At 34.8% G+C, this 21,661-nt stretch overlaps 1 protein-coding gene across 2 annotated transcripts in view; it reads left to right on the top strand.

Moving 5' to 3' along the window:
* The window catches only part of LOC114054231 (aspartyl/asparaginyl beta-hydroxylase-like), a 151,422-nt gene that overhangs the window by 107,301 nt on the left and 22,460 nt on the right, over window positions 1-21,661 (top strand). The window contains exons 12-15 of one of the 2 annotated variants that reach the window (XM_027877409.1): window positions 227-268; window positions 3,020-3,055; window positions 4,151-4,195; window positions 14,432-15,742. In XM_027877409.1, the coding sequence (XP_027733210.1) occupies window positions 227-268; window positions 3,020-3,055; window positions 4,151-4,195; window positions 14,432-14,439 (131 nt within the window). In that variant the 3' untranslated portion in view covers window positions 14,440-15,742. Of the gene's footprint in view, window positions 1-226; window positions 269-3,019; window positions 3,056-4,150; window positions 4,196-14,431; window positions 15,743-21,661 lie in introns of those variants that run through there. The other variant, XM_027877408.1, reaches the window with a different exon arrangement.

Here is a 21,661-nt window from a genome sequence, read left to right as displayed (position 1 = left end):
CTCACAGCTAGTTTCAGAGGCTGGATTTCAACATATATATTCCTAGCTGCTTCTCTGATTTGCCATCTACCTGTTGGCCTTATCATTCTCTAGAGTATGAGCAGCAACTGCACACAGTTGTTCATTAAGCTGAAATATGTTCTATATGAAATATCACATTATAGTTTACAGTTTTATGATGAAAACTGTAGGGATGATATGTGAATTTTTTTCTCCTTTTTTATAGTCTTTGAACCTCCAGAAAATGAAAGAACAGAAACTGTTTCAGGTAAACTCTTTCTTACCCGTAGTTAATGTATTGTTTGTAGTTAGTTAATCCAATAATCATTTAGTAAGCACCCATGTGCCAAGCACTATGCTAAGTGATGAGGATACAATTAATAAAAGAAAGCTAGTCCCTGCCTTCAAGAAGTTTATAGTCTAATGGGGGAGACAACATATAAAAGCATAGAGGAACTGGGGGGGGAGGTAACAGGACATCATGGGGCATCTTGTATCTTGGAGTTAAAACCATGCAGAATAGCAGATGCAAAGTGTAGTGAGCTGAGAGTCCAGTTTTTGCCCTTTACAGAGAAAGACTTTGGGAGGAGCCCTCAGATGGCTGGGGAGAGGAGGCTGAGGGAGGTGGTATCAGTCAGGGTGTGATTTAGCAGCGTGGTGATGATAATGCATTCTTACAGAAGTGATGAACTTATCCTGGGAGGGGTATCTTGTGTAGAAATGAAACCAGGCAGGGCAGCAATGTGTGGTCTGAAATAACTTTTTTAGAACTTGGTTCTAAGAATAGTTGGAGTGGGGAGTCAATTTTGAAACAAATAATTCTTGGACTATTAATAAATTGTATGTGTGTTTCTGTCTGAATATTTATACTTGAACTTTTAAAAAATATAGTATTTGTGATATTAGGGATCCTATCTTTTGCCTGTTCACTTAGGCTTATTCCCTCTGCCAAGTATGCTTTTCCTTCTCCTCATCTGTCTAGGTCTAGGTCTCATGTTATTTTCTCATTTCAGTTCAACTCAGCAAACATTTATTAAATTCCTTCTATTTTAAGTCATTATGCTCCGCACTGGAAATGCAAAGGAAACAGCTCTTTCTTTTAAGGAGCCCAGATTTTACTGGGTGGATGTGAAAGGTACATAGGTGAGTGTATAGGTTGATAGTGAAGATCATACTGCTCTAGGAATATTTGAAGAGTGAGAGGACATTAATAGCTACAGGAATCAGAAAAGGTTTCAAATAGATGATACTGGAGTTCATTCTTGAAAGGTGAAAGGAAAATGTAGAGAGCAAGAGCATACTGTCCCTTTCCTCCAATCTAAAAGTAACTTCTCAAAAAGATCTTGGCAAGATAGATCATTGGGTCAAATAAAAGAAAATGGAAATCAGGGATAAGTGTAAAGTCTTATATTTGGATATATAACATCAACTTCACAAGTACAGCATGAGGGAGGCATGGTTTGACAGCAGCAGTTGTGAAAAACTGAGGATTTTAGTGGACTGCAAGCTCAGTGTGAGTTAGTAGAGGGATGCAACAACCAAAAAAAAAAAATCTAATGCAATCTTTGGCTGCATTAAGAGAAGCAAAGCTTCCAGGAATAGGGAGGTGATAATGCCCCATCCTTGGCCCTTGTTAGGCCTCCTCTGGAATATTGAGGAGCTAGCATACAGAAGAGGACAATGCAGATGGTGAAGGGCCTTGAGGACATGCTGTATGAACATTTGAAGAGTTGGGGCATGTTTAGTCTGAATATAGTAGCTACCTGCAAGTATCTGAAAGGTTGTATAGAGAAGGGATGAGGCTTGTTTTCTTTGGCCCCAAAGGGCAGAACCCAGAGCAATGAGTAAACAAATTTACTCAACAAATTTAGGTTGGGTGGAGGATGTAGTAACCACTAGAACTGTCCCAAAGTGGATTGGCTTGCTTCAGTAGGTGATGGGTTCCCTCTCATTAGAGGTCTTTAAACAGAGGTTTAAAGATGACCACTTGTTCGATATGTTACAGTATGAACTTTGTTCATGTTTGGATTAGAGTAGATACTACTGAGGTCCCTTCCAACTCTCCAGTTCTTAGTCTATGTGCTTCTTTCTTCACAAGAGTCCTGTGAGAGAGGTGTTATTTTCTTTTTTTTTAAATTAATTTATTTTGAATTATCAACAATCACTTCCATAAGCTTTTGAGTTTAAAATTTTTCTCCCCCTCCCTCCCCATCTCCCTCCCCAAGACAGCACACAATCTGATATAGGCTATACACATACATTCCTATTAAACATATTTTCACATTAGTGTTATTGTAAGTAAGAATTAGAATATTATCTCTTTTTAATAGATGTAAGAAGTAGAGACTTGGAGCAGTTCAGTGACTGAGTTAATCACGTAGTACTAAGTGGTAAAGCCAGAATTCCAATCCTGGTGGGCTGATATTAAGCTCTTTGTACCGTACCATACATCTTTGCATCTAAAGAAGAAGGAAGTGGGAATAGGTACTCCCAGGCACCTCAGAGGATTAATTTCTACTGTTGGACACTAAATTTAACTCTAATTTTCATAACCTAAAACAACATGGGAAACATGTCCTACCATGTACTTTTGCATAGCCATCCCACTGATGTTCATTGCTTTGGTAGTCACAAGGCTCTTGTAAGCATAATAAAAATGATGGCAATTTTTTTTTGTTACTCTTGGGTTATACTATATATGTGTGTGTGTGTGTGTGTGTGTATACATATATATAGTATATAAATGTATATACATAGTGTGTGTATATATGTATACACACACACACACACACATACTATATTCTTGGGTTAAGAAGCAGGTTTTTGTCCTCTCTATACATTTATGCTTTGTTAAAGTAAAATATTTAGAAGAGCAAAAGAAAGATTAATGAAAGCACTTAATAGGTTCCCTATTGGTATGTAGACTTTAAAGATAATGGATAGAAGAGAGCATTTTTAAGAGGCTTCTCTAGCTCTTCAGGAGATCAATTGATGAATATGTATGTATTTTTATTTTTAGACATTGCTGTGGAAGATTTAAACATGGGTGTAGAGGGTAAGTTAATATCTAGAGTTGTTTTTGCTTTCCATAATGAAAATCAAGTCCTTTATATTGATAATTCAGTTCTTACTGTGTTGAAAATATTTGAAAAGTAAAAGTAAATGCTATTAAAGCATTTTTATGAAGCATAAAGCAAAAAAAAAAAACCCAAAAACTTTTAAAGGGAAACAGGAAGAGAGAGACAGACACAGACAGAGAGAGTCAGAATCAGAGACAGATATGTAATAGGATCTGACCAGTGAGTAGAATACCAATTATTAGTATTTAAGTCAGATGTAATACTTATATCAAAAGAACACTATTAGAATAAACAGTTTGATTTTCATAGTAATTTGCAATAAGAATTCAGTTTAACATTTTGAGAAGTAATTTTATAAAGAAAATCATCAGATCAGTAGTAAGCACTTGATTGATTTGTCAATGTACCTAAATTCAGTTCTGAATTTTGAAGCAACCTCTGTAAAAATAGGCTAGGTTATGATCATATATGTTCTAGAAAATATTTTTGAGTATCATTTTTCAGAAGTAAAAATGTAAATAGTACATATGTTATTTTTCAGAATTGTGTTTAAAGTTAACTGGAAAGCTTTTTTAGTTGTGTTAATTATTATTTTAAAAATAATTTTAATTAATTAATATTAATAGTGACTACATAGCACACTTGGCATGTTTCATTCATCCTAAATGTAATGCCATGAGATAGTTATTCTCACATTACAAATGGGAAACAAGTTGATGAAACAAATAACTCTCCAACATATAATTAGTGAGAAATAGAATTTGGGTTAAATCAAAGATCTTCTGACTTGTGCTCTATTGTTTTTTTTTTCATTAGATGGAAGATTTGAAATTGGTGAAATAGTTAAAATTTATTACCTGTTTAATGCAGAGCATTATAACATTGAGAGATTAAAAGTCTTAATATTTAATCAAGTCAGTAATTTATTTTCTGAAGACTACCGTAAAATATTTTCTGATAACTATAGTTTAATTTTTTAAGTCACTTTTATAATATGTGGTGTTAAACGTCAAATTTATCATGTGTAAATTAAGCATTTGTAATTAATGGTTTTTTTTTTTAAATTTCAGAAGGAAATGTATCCCCAGTAGAAGAACAGCATGAAATACCATCAGGTATGACAAGTCATTATTACATAGTTTATTTTCTTTCTGTTTATATTAAAAAAATGTCTCATTTAGAAATTTGTTTAGGAGAAGGAAAGTTAAATCATTCTTGTAAAGTAAGTTTATGAAAAAATAGCAATTTTTATGGTGCCCTAGCTTTGTTTTTTTTTTTTGTTCATTTGTTTGGTTTTTTTTTGGCGAGGCAATTGAGGTTAAATGACTTGCCCACAGTCACACAGCTAGTAAGTGCTGCACCACCTAACTTCCCTGGTGCCCTAGCTTTAAAAAAAACAAAACAAAACACAACAACTTTTTTTTTTGTATTAGCTAAGTGGAAATAATAGAAATCTCTCTGTGTAATTTATTACTTCAAATATATTCTATTAGTCTTTCTAAGTAAGAGCCATAGGATAATTCTCATGTACTTTAATTATCAAAAAGTATTGGGGTAGGACATTATTCTTTGTGATCTCTCCAGATTCCAAAATATTTGATATTAAATGATGTCAGAGCTGGCCCCATGCAAAATGGATGAAGTGAAGTTTCTCCTAGGCTTGTTGGTCTTTAGTTGTGTGATTAAGTTTTTTTTGTGGAAATCTGTATCAAGTTTTCTTCCTTTTTCTCTTTCATCTTTTTATTAAAACCATTATTTTATCTTTATTTCTCTGCGTACATTCTGTTTTTTCTATAAAAAATAAGTTGATCTAGAAAAATGACAATATTTATTTTGCTTTATGAAGGCAGGAAAAAAAACCACATCTTTTACACACACACACACACACACACACACACACACTCTGTGTAGACCTTGCCTCATATGTTGCCTGCTTTGTATGTAGATGGCACTTAATTGTTTGGATAAATGAAGTAGTGCGTTAACTAAGTTTGTTTTCAAATGCGTTATTTTTTGTTTTTGTTTTTGTTTTTTTTGAGGTGATTTCCTCTATACCTGCAAGTTGACATTGGAGTATGATGCTTTCTATCCTCACCTAATGTTAGGAAAAGAATTTTTTTTTTGTTTAGGAGTTGTTATCAATAGCCTTCTCTACATTTTTCTTACTTTCTGTCTCAAAATATGTTTTGGTTTCCTTTCATGTCACATGTTCAACTTTTCAGATGTTCTTTTCAGATAGGAATACTTTCACTGGGCTCTGATTTCATATTATCCTTTTTAAGAAAAAAAAATCTGAATTTGTGATAGAATTTTTATTTAATTCAGCCTAGCAATCTTCAACAAAAAGTCACACTTCTATGTTCATTTCCAAATGTACCATTTTCAATTTAAAAAGAAAAAGGAAAACTAAAGTTCAGAAAATCAACTATATCTGATAGTTATATTATCATTTAATGTGAATTTTAGAGAAGTAGTTTGTATAGTCCTTATCAATGCCTTATTTTTGAAGTTCTGAAAATAAGATGTGCTTACCACAATCTAGTATATATGGACTTTTGAGGGAAAAAAAGCAGACATATGACCTTCATTATCTATGTCATTATTTTTTATAATGTATTACAACCAATATTTCAAGCATTAACTTCATATAGAACATTAACTGTGTTTGCCGTATCTGGAAATTTAGCCAGACAGTAAAGTGAAGAACTAGTAGCTGAAGTAATCAGGAAGCATTTCATGCAGGGGGTGGTGCCTGAACTGGGCTTTAAGGAAATTAGGGATTCCTAAAGATGGAGTTGAAGAGGCCTGGAATCGAGAGACGGAATGTCACATGTGAGGAATAACTAGAACAGTTGGTCTGGACCGTAGAAGACTGGAAGAGGAATGGTATGTAAGGCTGGAAAGGTGGGTCAGAGCCAGGTTGTGAAGGCCAAAAAAAGTTTTTTTTTATTCTCGAAGCAGAAGGGGGTCACTGGATCTTATTCATTAGGGAAGTGATGTGGTTAGACCTGTGTTTTAAGAGCATCACTTTGACATTTACATAACGTGGTTTGGAGAGGGAAGAGACATGAGGCAGGGAAGCTAATTTAGGCTGTTGCAGGATTCTTGGGGGAGAGCCTGACCTAGGCTCTTAAGGAGACAGATGTGAGAGATTTTTCAGAGACTATCTAAGTTTTGTGCATAGGCTGTCTTTTCTTCTGTGATATGGCTGCAGGTTTACATCAGTCACTCATTTAATGAGCATTTGCTGCTTAAAAGTAGGGGAAAATGGGCAGGAGAGACTGTTAACTTTATGTTGTATGTATTTTTATATGTAATGATTTTCATCTTTATGAGAAGGGATTATTTCATCCTTTGTACTTGTATCCCTAGTACCTGGCACAGTTCTGGCATATAGTAGAAACTTAATAAATACTTGCTAATTGATTGGTTAATTAATTTGTTAATTGATTTTCATTTGAAGAACAAATGTCATCTTCTGAACCCCTCCTTTGATCTCTCCATCCCTTCCCACTACATAACAACCTTTTCCTTCAGACTTCAGTGATGCTTTCATGCTTCTGTGATTTACTTTTTATGTGATATTATAATTAATACTTTAATATTGTATAGCATAGTTATATGTGTTTCTGTCTTTCCCTGCCACCCCTCTACCACCCCGCCCAAAACTAGTTACATGTATCATCCCCATTGCCTAGGATAAGGGTGGGGAACCTGCAGGCTTGAGGCCATGTGTGGCCTTCTAGGTCCTTGGGTGCAGCCTTTTTACTGAGTTCCAGTTTTACAGAACAAATCTTTTTATTAAGAGGATTTGTTCTGTGAAGTTTAGATTTAGTCAAAGAGCCACACTTGAAGACCTACAGGGCCATGTATGGCAGGTTCCCCACCCCTGGCCTAGGACAACATTCTGCAAATAAGAGGAACTATTTTTTTTTATTGAACAATTAAATGAATCACATTTAAAGTTCTACATTTTAAAAATTACTTCATGTATCTTGTTTAAAATAACTGAAAATAGGCTGTCCCAAATAAAATTCTGTTGCTTGCCTGTTGAACAACTTTTGAACAAGGGGTGACAAAAAGAAAAAAAAATAGTTTTGTCTCAACAGCTTGGTTCATAACGTCTTGGCCTGAGTCAAGATATTCTCACTCAAACTCAAAGAAAAGTGTTTATATTTTTAATCATCATTACCTGAAGACTTTCCTTCACTTATTTCCCTTGGAGTACCCAAGTGCCATTCTTAGTTATCACTTTTTATTTAATTTACAATAATATATGAAATGTTCTTATTTGAAAAAAGAAGTTATCAGTGGGTTCATAAAGACTGAAGAATTCTTAATTTAAAAAAATTTTTTTTTTAAAATCTGAGGTTCTTTCCAACGATCACTTTTATTGTTGTAGTTCAGTTATTTCAGTAGTGTTTAACTCTTTGTGGTCCCACTTGAGATTTTCTTGGCAAAGATACTGGAGTGATTTGCCATTTCCTTCTTCAACTCATTTTATAGCGGTAGAAACTGAGGCAGAATAGGTGAAGAGACTTGCCCAGGGTCACACAGCTAGTGAGTGTCAAAGGCCAAATTTGAAGTCAGGAAGATGAGTCTTCCTGACTCCAGGCCTGGCACACTATCTACTTTGCCCCCTAGCTACCCTAATCATCCCTTTTATAGCCCTCTAAAATTCTCATATTGCAAAGGAGTTCGGCACGTGGAACTCTGAGCAGCTTTTGCCTACAACTAGAACTAATAATACCTTTATATGGTATTTTAGGGTTTGTAAAGTTCTTTCCTCAGTAAAGCACTGTGAGCTAGTTGGTAAATATCCTAGGGTGTATTTCATTTCTGAATTTCCCCTCATTCTTTTCAATTGTATTGTTCTTATCCCTCAGTTAACAGTGCCTCTTACATTATAGTTTATTATTGCCCTGTAATTTTGCCTCTTGTGAATGGATACTGTGTAACTGTATGTAGAGTAACATCTTTTCCATTGAAATATACTGGTTAATGATATTGAAAACTGCTTTGTTATTCATTTTTAATTCAAAGCTGATTTTCTATCCCTTTTCTTGAAAACATCTGTCTTTATTTTTTGGTGCAGGGTGCCCCAGCTGTATATCATACCTCCAGGTCAATAGCTAAATGACCAGTTAAGGTTCCTTCAGCATTGTTTTGTGCCAGTAACATCTTGTTAAATGCATTGTTCTACTCTGATGTCTCATTATTGCATGAATGTGGCCTTGGGTGCTAGGAGGCTTTGGAACCCAGGCTCTGACAGATTGTACCAAGCTTTGAGTACAGTCCTGGCCACAGACTATCTGGTCTCCTAGGACTGGACTAGCCAGGTAGGTGCACAGACTTATCTTCACTAGGGGTGCATTATTCAGCCATGACAATCTGTGAGACAAAGCAAAATACAAAATAGCTCTCAGTCCTATACAGACCCCTTTCTGCTTTGACTATGTTGGTAACAGTGACGGAAGGTGCCGACGTAGTAAGCATTATTTTATCCGTGGGTGCTGCAGATGTGAGATTTTAGTTCAAGAACCAGTTGAGTGGACATAACATTAGAGAAACTGAATCATATAAATTTTATCATTCTCAATATAAATGAAATCATTATTAATTGAAAATGAAAGCAAGTTGCAACAAACGGGAAGGATGGCCCACAGGTTTTCTTTGAAAAGACGAAGGAATGGAGTTGGATGCATTATGTATCTAAAAGCAAGAAACATTGTTTCGTGAGACATCTGGTCATTTCCTATTGCAGTGCTCATGATAAGTATTGGGGTGGGGAGAGGGTATTATGAAAATGATTGCAGCTTATGTGCCAGCATCTGTTGCAGAAAGTCATGAGATGGAGACATTCCACAAAGAACTTCTTTGGAACTTCCACATTACTTAGTGACTTCAATGCAAAAGTAAGCATAGGTAAAAATAATGAAAAGTATATTGGAAAATATGGTTCAAGAATTTAGGAATGTGAGAATCCAAAGATTTCTTTAGACTACACAGAAGTCTCATGCCTGTATGTTATGCATATTTTCTTCAACAGTTGAATCAGAACATTCAGGACATGACAAGCTTAGAATAATATCACAAAAAATGAAGTTGATTCTTTTTAACAGGAAACATAATTGTTGGGGCAGTGAGATGGTGCAGTGGATAGAGCACCAGCCCTGGATTCAGGGGGACCTGAGTTCAAATCTGACCTTAGACATACAACACATACTAGCTGTGTGAGCCTGGGCAAGTCACTTAATCCCATTGCCTAGCCAAAAATACAAAAACCAAACAACAACAAAACAAAAAAGGAAACATAATTGTTAATGGTGGGAAACATTCTTGAATTTGCCATTTGTTTATAGTCAGGCTATTGATTCCTTAGGGCAAAAATCAAAATACAGAGCTAGCAGGAAGAATAAAGTTTAGAGATACAGCATGCATTAAAACACTTCCATCCTGACCTATTTAAATAGATAGTTGACATGAAATATAGGAAATGAATGGATGAAAATACAAACAGGCACAAATTACAGAAATTTCACATAGATGTTTAATAAATCCAAATCAGTTGCCCTAATGAGACCAGAAGATCCTGAAAAGTGTTAGATATAACCAAGGACAACAACTGGTTTAGAATATAAGCTCATTTGTAGATCATAGGAATAAGGATGGTGAAAAATTAGGAGCAATATTACATTATAAGATAGTGAAAAATGTGGTGGGGGGGTGCGGAGGGGTAATAATTCATAGAAATTTTGGGAAAAGCTCCAACTAAGCAAAGTCATTCCAAGAGCATTTAATTATCAAACTGTAATGACAATAAGTAAATGAAAGATATATTTCCCAACTTTTTTCCCACCATCAAAGACAGAGTCTACCTAGATGTCTTCATAGGGGGAGTGGAAATGACATTTTAAAAGGGTAATAATGAGAAAAACCACTGGAGTGGACCCAAATATTCATAGAGAAAATCTGCCTGAATTGACCTGGGCTTGAGGAAATTGAAGTCAGTTGTCAAGGTATCTGGAGGGGAAGCTACCAAAGGCATAGAAAAAAAAAATCTCAGAATATCTTATCATTACTCCAAGACAGATGATTGCGAGAAACCTGAAAACGGCTGACCAGTATACCTACCTTCCTATCTACGTACAATTTTTATAAAAAATAATCTATATATACAAGGGCTGCATTGATGACAGAATTAGAAGGGAGCCAATGGATTTTCATAAGCAGTATTCCATAGAAGAATACACACAGTTGCTTGAAAGATGCACAGAATATCAGATGCCAGTGTACTTCTTGTTTATTAAAAACAAACAAGCATTTGATTTGGTCTCTTTTAAGGTTGTCCTCCAAAAGTGTAACTCGTGCATGTGTCATCAAAGAATCAAAAGCATCTGTGAAATCAGTAACCACAAATAGAGCCTCATTCAAAGGCGCTCTGATCAGTAATATCATATGAAGCATAAAATAGGAAGATTTGTGCTCATCAAAGATGTTTGCCACTGTTATTGAGAAGGTATATGTAACTAAGTTGAACATGGATTCACTCTAGGTGCTGAGGTGCTTAAGATATTTATTTGTGGATGATACTGGGCAGATAACATCAACCCAGAACACTTCAGAATTTAATAAACAATACCCAAAAATCACTCAGAAGAATCTGACCACCTATCCACACTGGAGAAACCAAGTGAATAATGAATATATTCTAGACTGTCATATGAAATAGGATAGATATCCTAGAGTTAATTCATCAGTATATGTGGACAGACAATGCAGGTGGACAATGAATTGGGCCCCACATTGAACAGGAGGATGAGGAGAGTGCAAGCTGGATTGTCTTTGAGGATTGTAAAGATATTTTAATGATCCCAAATATCTCCCTGAAAACAGACCCATATTTTTAATACCAGAATTCTTTGGGTGATGGTGTAGAGCTATGAGGCATAGAACAGAGAATTATTCAAACATTTTAGGTTGAAAATCATCCAGAGATAATGGAGAGATATATTGTTAACTTGAGTAAGCTGCATCATCTTACTAATAAGGAATTAGGCCCTGGGGGATACTTTTTAGACCTAGACAAAAGGATAACTAAATTAATTTGGAAGAACAAAGAACAAACATATCATGGGAAATGTTGGGGAAAAGTATGAATAAATGTTACCAGATTTCAAATGGTATTATAAATAGTCCTCAAACTTCTATGATACTGGTTTAAAAAAAAAGTTCATCAGTGGAACAGACTTGATTGGCAACAAACCAAAGTAAATAGTCAAAAACACTCATCCTTGGGCAGCTCGATGGTGCAGTGGATAAAACACCAACCCTGAAATCAGGAGGATCTGAGTTCAAATCCAGCCTCAGATATATGATACTAACTCTGTGGGCAAGTCACTTAACCCCGATTGCCTCACCAAAACAAACAAATAAACCAACAAAAAACCAAAACAAAATGGTAGTCTTGTATTTGATAAACCCAAGTAGACACATTATTGGAGTAAAACTCCCCTTTTGACAAGAACTGAGAAAAATGCAAAGCAGTTTGGTAGAAATTAGGCTTAGACCAACATCTTGTATCATGTACCACAATAAGCTCAACATGGATAGCTTGAATATAAAAAGTGTCATTAAAAATTAGAAGAGAATAAGATTAGGTGCCGTTTACAACTGTGGACTGCAGAAACTGTTCTAAGAAAGCATAGAAGAGGGGCAGCTAGGTGGTGCAGTGGATAGAGCATGGCCCCTGGAATCGGGAGGACCTGAGTTCAAATCCCGCCTCAGACCAAACACTTGACACTTACTAGCTGTGTGCCCCTAGGCAAGTCACTTAACCCCAACTGCCTAAAAATTAAAAAAAAAAAAGAAAGCATAGGAGAAATCATAGAGGATAAAACAGACAATTTTGACTACTCCATAGTCAAATAGATCTGTGATCTCATCAGTCTGGTCAATCATGCAATTCTCAACTCTTTGTGTCCTTCTATGAATTCAGCAAAAGTGGGACACTCAACATGCCAGAAGCCTTTTCCTTAACTTTACACAGATACTAATAAAGTACTTGTACTGTTCAACTGCTCTGTCTTTCATTTGCCATATGATCAGCCCATCCTCTCTTCCCAAAACACATTTCCCTGTTGATATCCTTTTCTTGTTTTTCTTTGAACAACATGAGTTGTGTCACAGCCTGATCACAACTATGTGCCTCTCCACTATCCTTTTTGAAAGAATTCATTTTGATTATACAAAAGTGAAAAAAAAAATCTTTGCATGGATAACAGAAATGAAAACAGTAGGAGAAACACTTGGGTAGGAAAATTTATGCATCATATATCACTGATAAGTCTGATATTCAAAATATGTGAAATTCACCTGAGTTCTAACACCAGGAGCTATTCTTCAGTAGGTAAGACATTAAAGGATATGAACAGTTTTCAAAAGATGAATTGCAAGGTATAAATGACCATTTGAAAACATGTTCCAGATCACTAATAGTGAGATAAAAGCAAATTAAAACAACCCTAAGGTTTTACATCATCTCATCCAAGTTGACAAAGATAAAAAAATTAAGGATTGATCAGTATTATAGAGACACTTTAGGGAAATTATGAAGTAGTCCATCTATTCTGTATTTTCAAATAAAGAACTAGAAACAAAGTAGGTTTCTATTGAAACATTATTGTATATGAATGTAATGAAATATCTCATTAAAAATGACAAATAGCTAAAAATTAAAAGAACTGTGGCAAGATTTGTAGGAATTGATACAAAACCAATAGAATAATATGTACACATTGATTACAACTTTGTAAATGAAAACATCAATTAAAGGAAATCAGATTTTACATAATTGAAAATCCAATTATAGCCCCTAAAAACAGATAATGAAATAATGAAACACACCTTCTCCCTTATATCTGAGAGTTAGTAGGAAATAGGAAAGAGAGAATATTGTATGCATTATCAGATGCATGAACTCTTCTAACCTTATTCCATAAGGTCTACTTAGGGACTGATGAAAAGTCTACACATAAGCAGACTGTATTCTTTAATTTTAAAGAGCTATGGGTAACTGACCTTTGCTTTTAACTAGACTAAAGTTAAAAATGTATTCTAGGATAATAGAATCAGAGCTGAAAGGAGATGTTGGAGATGGACAAGTACAAATCCTTCATTTTAGGAATTTGGAAAGAAGCCTGGAGATGCTCATTTACTGGTGGGAATTGTTGAGTCATTTCAGTTATGTCTGACTCTCCGTGACTCCATTTGGAGTTTTCTTGGCAAAGTTCCTGGAGTGGTATTGCCATTTCCTTCTCCAACTCGTTTAGTTACTTACCAAAGATCAAATAATTGACAGAACTAATTCTCCAACCTAGGTCCTATGAATCTATGAATAATGTTTTGTATTTTACCATTAAGTGTTTCTCTTTGAATTTTGTCATTTAATTTATTTTAAGAAGAACCTATGTGATCATGATACTATTTTAGGGGGGAAACATGCTGAAAGAGAAAGTATAAAAGAGAACTTTTAAATGAAAACCAGGTACTAGAAATCAAACAGGAAATATTTTGTTGAATTTCCATTCTATTGAGCATTTTCTCTTTCTACCAGTCATTTAAACTGAAATGGTGTGATTTTAGTTAGGATACTTAAACTGTGGCTATTCTCTCTAACTGCTCAGACATACAAGGCACAATTTTAAAATATTGTTCTAGGCTTTTCTCTTATTATTTCCTTTACCTTTAACTGAAAACACCAGAGAGGAGAAGAATAAATGAATAAATACCAGTAATTGCCTTTCATTGGTCAATTGAAATTCTCTAATTTCAGCCATCCTTAACTTTGGATTGGCAACATGACATAGTAGATAGAAGTTCAGCCTTGGAGTAAGAAAGATCTGGGTTCAAGTGTTATTTCTGGCTCATACTAGTTTTATGATCATGTCATTTATACTCTCAGTGCCTCAGGAAATTTTATAAGACTATAATTTACAGTTGAATTGTTGAGGGAACTTCCACAAAGGTAGCTACCTACACTGATTAGGCATAGGACAAAACCAAAAAGAAAAACAAAACCTTTTGTTTTATTTGAAAATCAAGGAATTCAAAATTCAAAGGCTATAGACTGATTAATATAATCTCACAACTTATACTCCTACCTAATTTAGCTGATATCCTCCCATAACAGATAGTTATTAGCAAGTAACTATTTTGTTGCAAAGTTTTCCTCTGTAAAAAGCATTTACACTTTGATATTTTTTAGTGTTTTAAGTAAATATTTAAATGGAGTGATATTACATTCTGTGTCTGGTTGGTCCTTTAATTTAGATCTCCCCTTATTTTCACAGATACTTAAAGCTTCAAAAAGACTGTCCCTACTACAGGAGGACCAGCCATAACCTCACGGGGAACAGATGGCTATGATAGCTCTTGTGAAGTGATTGCTAAGGAGATCAGTATCTTTGGGAAGGAACACTAAGATATCTTAAAGGAGTGATAGCCAACTGTCATATTAGAACACGAATAAAACACACACAAACATTTTAGAAGTAATTTATATCTACCTTTCTGTATTCATTTTTTTTGGGGGGGACGGGTGTCAAATTCAATGCATTCATTGGTTTTGTTTTGCCTCTTTTTTTTCTTGTAAGAGTTATCTTAAGCATTTATGTGTGATCTTCAAGTAGTTCTTTATCTTCTATTAATAATATAGCAGTTATAGACTTTTGAAAGTTTTTTAATGTATATTTTGTTATGTGTACTTAGCAGCAAAATTTGAGAATAATTTGGGTGAACTGTTTTAAGTGTAGGATGCTTTAAAAATCATTTTATAACTGCTAAGGACCATTTTGGTCAGCACCCTTAATTAGTAACCCTAACAAGTATGTGAGCTGTGAAATTTTGAAATGCACTGGTTTTTATCAACGTGAATTTCAAGCATTCTGCTAAAAGTGCAAAAATGAAGCTTTTGTAAAGTACTATTTGTTTAACTGGCTATTTAGAAAATGGCTTAAACTATTAAATATGAAGGTTGGAATTTCTTATACATAAGATAAACTTATTTTTCAGTGTGTTGAAGAAAATGACATTTTAAATATGTAGGCAAAATGTAAGCTAATTTATGAAACACATTTTGTTCCAACAGACTGATAGGATCTTAGCTGTATTTTTAATCTACTGTTGAAATTTTAGCATTAGAAGTTGCTGGTATATAATTGAATGCTTGTTTGCCTTTGGCAAGTTTGCTTAAGCTAAAAGTACTTAGCTGTTGAATATACAGTGATGTTAAGAATAAAACTCTTTCAAAGTCAGTTATATCTACCTATTTTGATTAACATTTTTCTAAATTGATATGTAGTCTGTTGCATGTTGCTATTTCATACCATGTAAGTTCTTTTTTTTTTTTTTGTTACATCATTTTATGTTTATTTTGGCTCAGAAGCTGTTGCTTGTGGTTAAAAAACACAATAGATTGTTTTGTCTGTTAAAAAGAGGTGGAGAAAACTTCACTTGTAGAGAAACATTAGTGAAGTAAGTCATAAATGTAGTTGCCTTCTAATTGACCGGCACGTATCTCAAGTATGTTAAATACTGTCTCTGAGAGAAACCTTTATTTTCTGCTGAAAAAAAAAGAACTAAAATCTGTTTTGTGTTTTTGACATGCAGTGAGCAGAGTATTATTTTAATAAGTTCGGAATGCTAACTACATATGAAATATATTCAAAAACAATAAGCTATAAACTGGTAAGGAAAGCAATAATCCTCTAAAGCTGTGACATGGGTGATATAGAATTGATATGTGTAATCAAAAAATTCTCAATTCATGCTGTGAATTGTAGAATATTTTTATAAAGCCATATTTTTTAAGGAAACTTGGAAGTAACATAAGATTGGTGAATGGGAAAGATAAATCTTTTGTATATGATAATCTATTTATAGAATACTAGAAACTGAGGATACATTATGCTATGGTCAGATTTTAGTTCCTTTGTAATTCTCGATAACTGATTTTATGAACTTCATGTTTACAAATGTGTGCCAAGCTGGGAAGGATCAATGGATTAAAAAAATAAAAATAAAATGTATATTTCTTCTGTTAATGTCATTTGACTACAATAAAACACAGAAGAATATTTGTGCCTTTGCAAGTGTCTTTATTTTAAAAAGCTGTACTTTAGGTGTATCATAAAGTAATTTATTAATATATATATATTTCTACTTAATCTACAGAATATTATTTTAGAGAACTAATATATTTGATTACTTAAAAAATATGCAAACTTTAGTAGTTCTCAGACTTCCTGTGTGCCTTACTAATACACATTTTTACGCACTGCACTTTTAGCAGCCATTGAAAAAGTTTTGACTAGAAGTGTTTGGAATTCCCAACTTCCTTACTTGAGGAAGGGAGGTGGGTGGGGAAGGAACCACAGAACTCACAATGTACAATGGATTCCAAATATAGCATGTTTATAATGTAGATCAGTGGTGTCAAACTCAAAAAGAAACAGGGGCCACTAAACAGTAGGGGCTGCATATTGACTTAGAAAACCACATTTAACACTGTGTTCTATTGTATATTTATTTTGTCAGATATTTTCCAATTACTTTTAATCTAGTTCCTGAGGTACTGGGTAAATGGTGTAGATGGCAGAAGCCTAGGGAAAATTGCCAAGGTGGAACAGGGGGAGAGAAATGTTTGGCAATGGTACACAGTATTTTATTTTCATGCATTTCCTTAACCATGGTATAGGGGCTAAATGGAAAGAAGCCACAATCACAGTGCTTATGTCAAATTTCCATGTACAATCAAATTCAGTTTTTCTGTATTTTAGGGGTGGAGAGGGACAAGGAAAGTCTAAGGTGTTTGTTTATAAAGGCATATCTCAAATACTATACTAATGATAATGTGTGGGAAGGAAAGAAGAATAAGGTGTCCATATATATCTCTGTCTTTTACTTTTTCTCCACCATCAATGCCCCCCAAAAGGAAAAGGGCAAGATTTAGATTGGGAGTTATTGGGCTGAAATAGACCTAAATGGACTATGAAGAATTGAGGAGAGGTATAATTTTGAAGCCTTCCAAATTAGGCCTTTAATTTTATTTTTTATTCACTTATTTTACTTTTTATTTACTTGAGCCTCAGAGAATTGCCTATGTGCCAAAGGCAACAGGGGTGTTCTTTTTATTGGCACATGAATACCCCATGGGTGCTAGGCAAAATTATAAAATATGCAATGTCTTTGTTGCCCTAATATCTCACTTCTTGAATTATTCTTACATTTCCTGTTGCTTTTTCCCCCTGCTTTTCCAGATGTTTGGTTTCACTATGCTGTCTTCTGGCTATCTACGATTACTTATTACAATCCAGTCATTTGCCCCTAATAAAAATGTTCTGACTGATAGGAATTTTGATTAGGTGTTAATCTGATTAAAGTAATTCACACTAACGTGAATAGGGTATATATCTCCCATAGGACATATTTTCTTTTTGGAAGTGTTTATTGCCAGTGAAGCTGTAATTATTGGAACCTTTTCAGAGCGTACTGATTTTTATTTTGCAAAAATATTTGCTACATATACACGGCTTATCTTCATGTAAGTTGTAAGAAAATGTTAATTTTGGGGAATAAATCATGAATTAATTCTGTAAAACTTAGAAACTTTGAAAAAATGTATTTTTGAATTTAAGAGATTCTTGACTATAGTTCTTGGTTTTAAAAAAAAAAGATTCAGCAAATTCATGAATCCTTCTCTGTCAAGTCGTCTTTGACCCTCCTGTCTATAAGAGTGATATTCCTCCTTAAATTACCTTATATTTACTTATCTGTACATTTTGTATCTGTTCCTCTCTCCATCCAGGAGAATATAAAATTCTTTAAGGTCAGGAAATACTAAATTTTTTCTCTTTTATCCCCATAACTGAGCACAATGCTTTGTACATAGTACATGCTTGATAAATATAATAAGACTTGTTCTAGACTAGTTAGAGGTACAAAGGCAAAATCAAAGCTTTTTCTGACCTTAAGAAACTTCCTAGGAGGGTATAATATGTACACTGATCAGTATGTACAGGTACATAGAAAATAGTGCAAAATAATTTCAGAAGGGAGAGATTGTCCACAATGGTAAGGATCAGAAGGCTTGTGTAGAAGGTAGTGCCTAAGCTGTGTGTTGAGGGAAGCTAGAACTCCAAAAGTTAGAGTTGAGGAGAAAGAGATAATACACACACCCCTTTTTGTGTCTAATGGTAGTCATCTCTGGGGAGGGGGGGAGGAAGGGGAAAAAATGAAATTTACACAATAACCTTATGTATTTAAAAGAAATAGGAAGTTGTACATAGTGAATTTGCGGTTTCATATGTATTTATCTTTATTGTGCTATGTTATAGAAATGCTTATTTTATTTTATAAATAAAAAATAAATTTAAATTTAAAAAAAGAACAAAAAAAACCTAAAAAACACCCAAAAAACTAGAGTTGAGGAATGATTGCATTCCAGGCATGGGGAACAACTTGTGCAAAAGTACAAAGGTGGGAAAGGGAATAGGAGGGAGGCTAATTTGATTGGAATAAATAGTGTATGAAGGGAAGTAATATGAACTAAGACATAAATGGGAAATAGATTGTGGATGGTCTTGAATGCCAGGCTGACAATCTTATATATTACTATGGATAAGGGGTGTATGCATGTGTGTGTACTTTTTGTGTGTACGTGTGAAATGTGTGTGTATGTGAGAGAGAGATTGACACAGACAGACATGGTTCAGATCTGTGTTTTAAGAAAATCACTTTAGGAGCTGGAGAACTATGAGACTTATAGCTCAAGTGAGAAATGATAAGCACATTTTAAAATAGATGTCCCGTAGGCATCTCCAACTCAACCTGTGCAAAGAACATACCTTTTCCTTCCAAACTCACTCCACTTCCAAACTGTCCTTTTTCTAGTAAGTGCGGCACCATCCTGTTAGTCATCCAGGTTGGTCAACCTCAGAGTCATCATTGACCCTTCCTTACCATACCTCACTTCATATATCCAAACAGCTGCCAAGGCTCACTAATTCTACCACAACAATGTCTTGGATATATCTCTTCTTTATTCCACGGCCAGTAGCCTAGTTATTCCAGCAGCCTCTTAACCTGGTCTCCTTTGCTTCTACTCTCTCTCCAGTCCATCCTCCCCATAGTTACCAAAGTGGATTTACTAAAACCCCTATCTGGCTGTGTCTCCTTCTTAGTAAACTCCGGTGACACCCTATTGCTTCTAGGATCAAATAAAAATGCCATTGTTTGACATTTAAAACCCTTCACAATATGGTTTTATTCTGCCTTTCCAGTCTAATTATACGGAACTTTGTTTTATACTCTCTACTGTTCATCCAAACTAGCCTTATTGATCTTCACACAAGACATTACATCTCCCATTTCTTTGCATTTGCACTGTGTATATCCCCCCTCTTCACTTCAACCACCTAGAATCCTTAGTTTCTTTCAAAGCTCAGCTTATGCATCACCTTCTACATGAAGTCTTTTCTGATCCATTTAAAGTACATGTTTTCTCCCTTGGATAGAATGTAAATTTCTTGAGGGCAGGGAAAGTATAAGTTTTGTATACATGTTCCCAGTACACCTTGCATTGTGCTTGACATTTGTGAATGCTTGTTAATTGAAGCAATAAATGACAGAGGTGTGGTGGAGGTTGGATCATTGAGACTCTTCAGCTGATAGAATATGGAAGTTGAAGTGGAGTTAAGAGGCAAGGATAATTCTGAGGTTATAGAAATGGGGAATTTTGAAGGGAAATAAAAGATCCATTAGGGCTAGAACTTTATAGGAGGTATAGATTTCAAGAAATTAAAATATTACTGTGAAATTGATACACATTGTCATGTCGATGGACAGTAATGCCTTCTGTGAAAGCTAAGTTACAACTTGTTGATTTCTTCCTTAAGGGATTTAATTTTTATCTTATTTTTTTTTTAATTTTCAATGAACTCTCATTGTTCTTTTAAACCATTCTTGAGGTTATTGGAGTTTTTCCATCATCATTTCTGGAGACTTTGCAGAATTGGTTGCTTTTTTATTCAGATCCTGGGCCTGGTTCCACATCTAGTGGATCCCTTAGACATCAGGGTTCAAATAAACTATTACTTTAATAAAAAGATATCCAACCACTGCCCCCTCCTTCAGGAAAGCAGTCTCCATGGTGGTAAAAAGTAGTCCAGGAAGGTAAGGGTGGGCAAAAATCAAAAGCAAGGATATTAAAGGTAACAACAACAACAGCAACAAGCCATTGTATAGTAATTTAATGTTTGTAAAACATTTTACAAACTTTAATTCCTTTTTTCCTCAGGGAAACTCTGGGAGATAGGTGATGTTATTCCCATTTTACAGATTAGGAAACCAAGGAAGACAGAACTTAAATAGTCCTCAAGGAAGTTCTGTGGGGTCTCAGGAACTTCTCACGAAACTTCTAAAACTCTTTTTGTATCCTTATTGCCCAAATAATATTCTGTGACATTATATCTGTATGTGTGTATATATATATGATTTACATGGACCCATTCCCAAACTGTTGCGTGGTCTGGCTTATACCCCATTTGTGAGATACGTAGCCAAACTTGTGATGAGGAAGAGTTGTTGCAGTCTATTTCCATGCATGAAACAACATGAACCTAATATATTGGAAGCTTGACCTTGTTTAGCATCATGTTCCTTACCTATTAAAAAAAAAACCCAACTCAGAGTGATACAGAGCAAAAAGTCCTGGACTCGGTGTCAGAAGACCTGGATGACTGCCACCAACATTTTGTGTTGCCTCTCACATTTCATTTTACTGCCTGAGCTTCAGCGTCCTTCTCTGAAAATGAGTGGATTAGAGCAGACATTTCTCTGAGATCCCTTACAGATGGAACAGTCTGTTTCAGTGCAGTGGTGGCCGCGAGCACAAATTTATGTTTACTCAACTTGTACAGAAATCACTTACTCTGTATATAGATTTATTAAACGTTAAGATTATACAGTAAAAGACAAAAAAGAGACTTCAGATGTGGTGTAGTCTTAACTCTCTTATTTTACAGATGTGAGAATTGAGTTCCAGAGAGTTTCTCCTGTAGAGATAGTAACAGTGTAGGACAGGCCTGCACAACCTGCAGCATACCAAAGGATTTTGGGCAGCCTGAGAAAAATGTAGAGGAAAATGTCCTTTGTAAGTAGAGGAAATCCTTTGGCCTGCCACACGTGGCCCCCAGGCCACGAATTGAACAGGCCTGGCTTAGGGATTCAAACCTGGGTTTCTAGTTTTCCATTGCAAAGACTCCCTAGTTCAATTTGCTTGTTCCATAGCAACACCGTAGGCACTTAACTTCTGATACAACTTCTAATACAGTATATCTATAAATCCTGATCTAGGAGTCAGGATGCTTAGATCTTCCTGGGTGCTGGATCCATGCTGTTAAATAATAGAGGAGGTTTAGAAACATGAATTCAGCGCTTGGAAAGACATAAGCATTCCAACAGGTGACGCTCTGAAAATTATTCCAATACTTAAACGAAGTTTTTGTTAAAAACTAAAGGTA

The sequence above is a fragment of the Vombatus ursinus genome, unplaced genomic scaffold (genome assembly GCF_900497805.2).
Source record: "Vombatus ursinus unplaced genomic scaffold, bare-nosed wombat genome assembly UNPS02014812.1, whole genome shotgun sequence".
NCBI lineage: Eukaryota > Metazoa > Chordata > Mammalia > Diprotodontia > Vombatidae > Vombatus > Vombatus ursinus.
The sequence above is the reverse complement of the archived record's forward strand: the minus strand, read 5'-3'. Positions and strand labels throughout refer to the sequence as shown.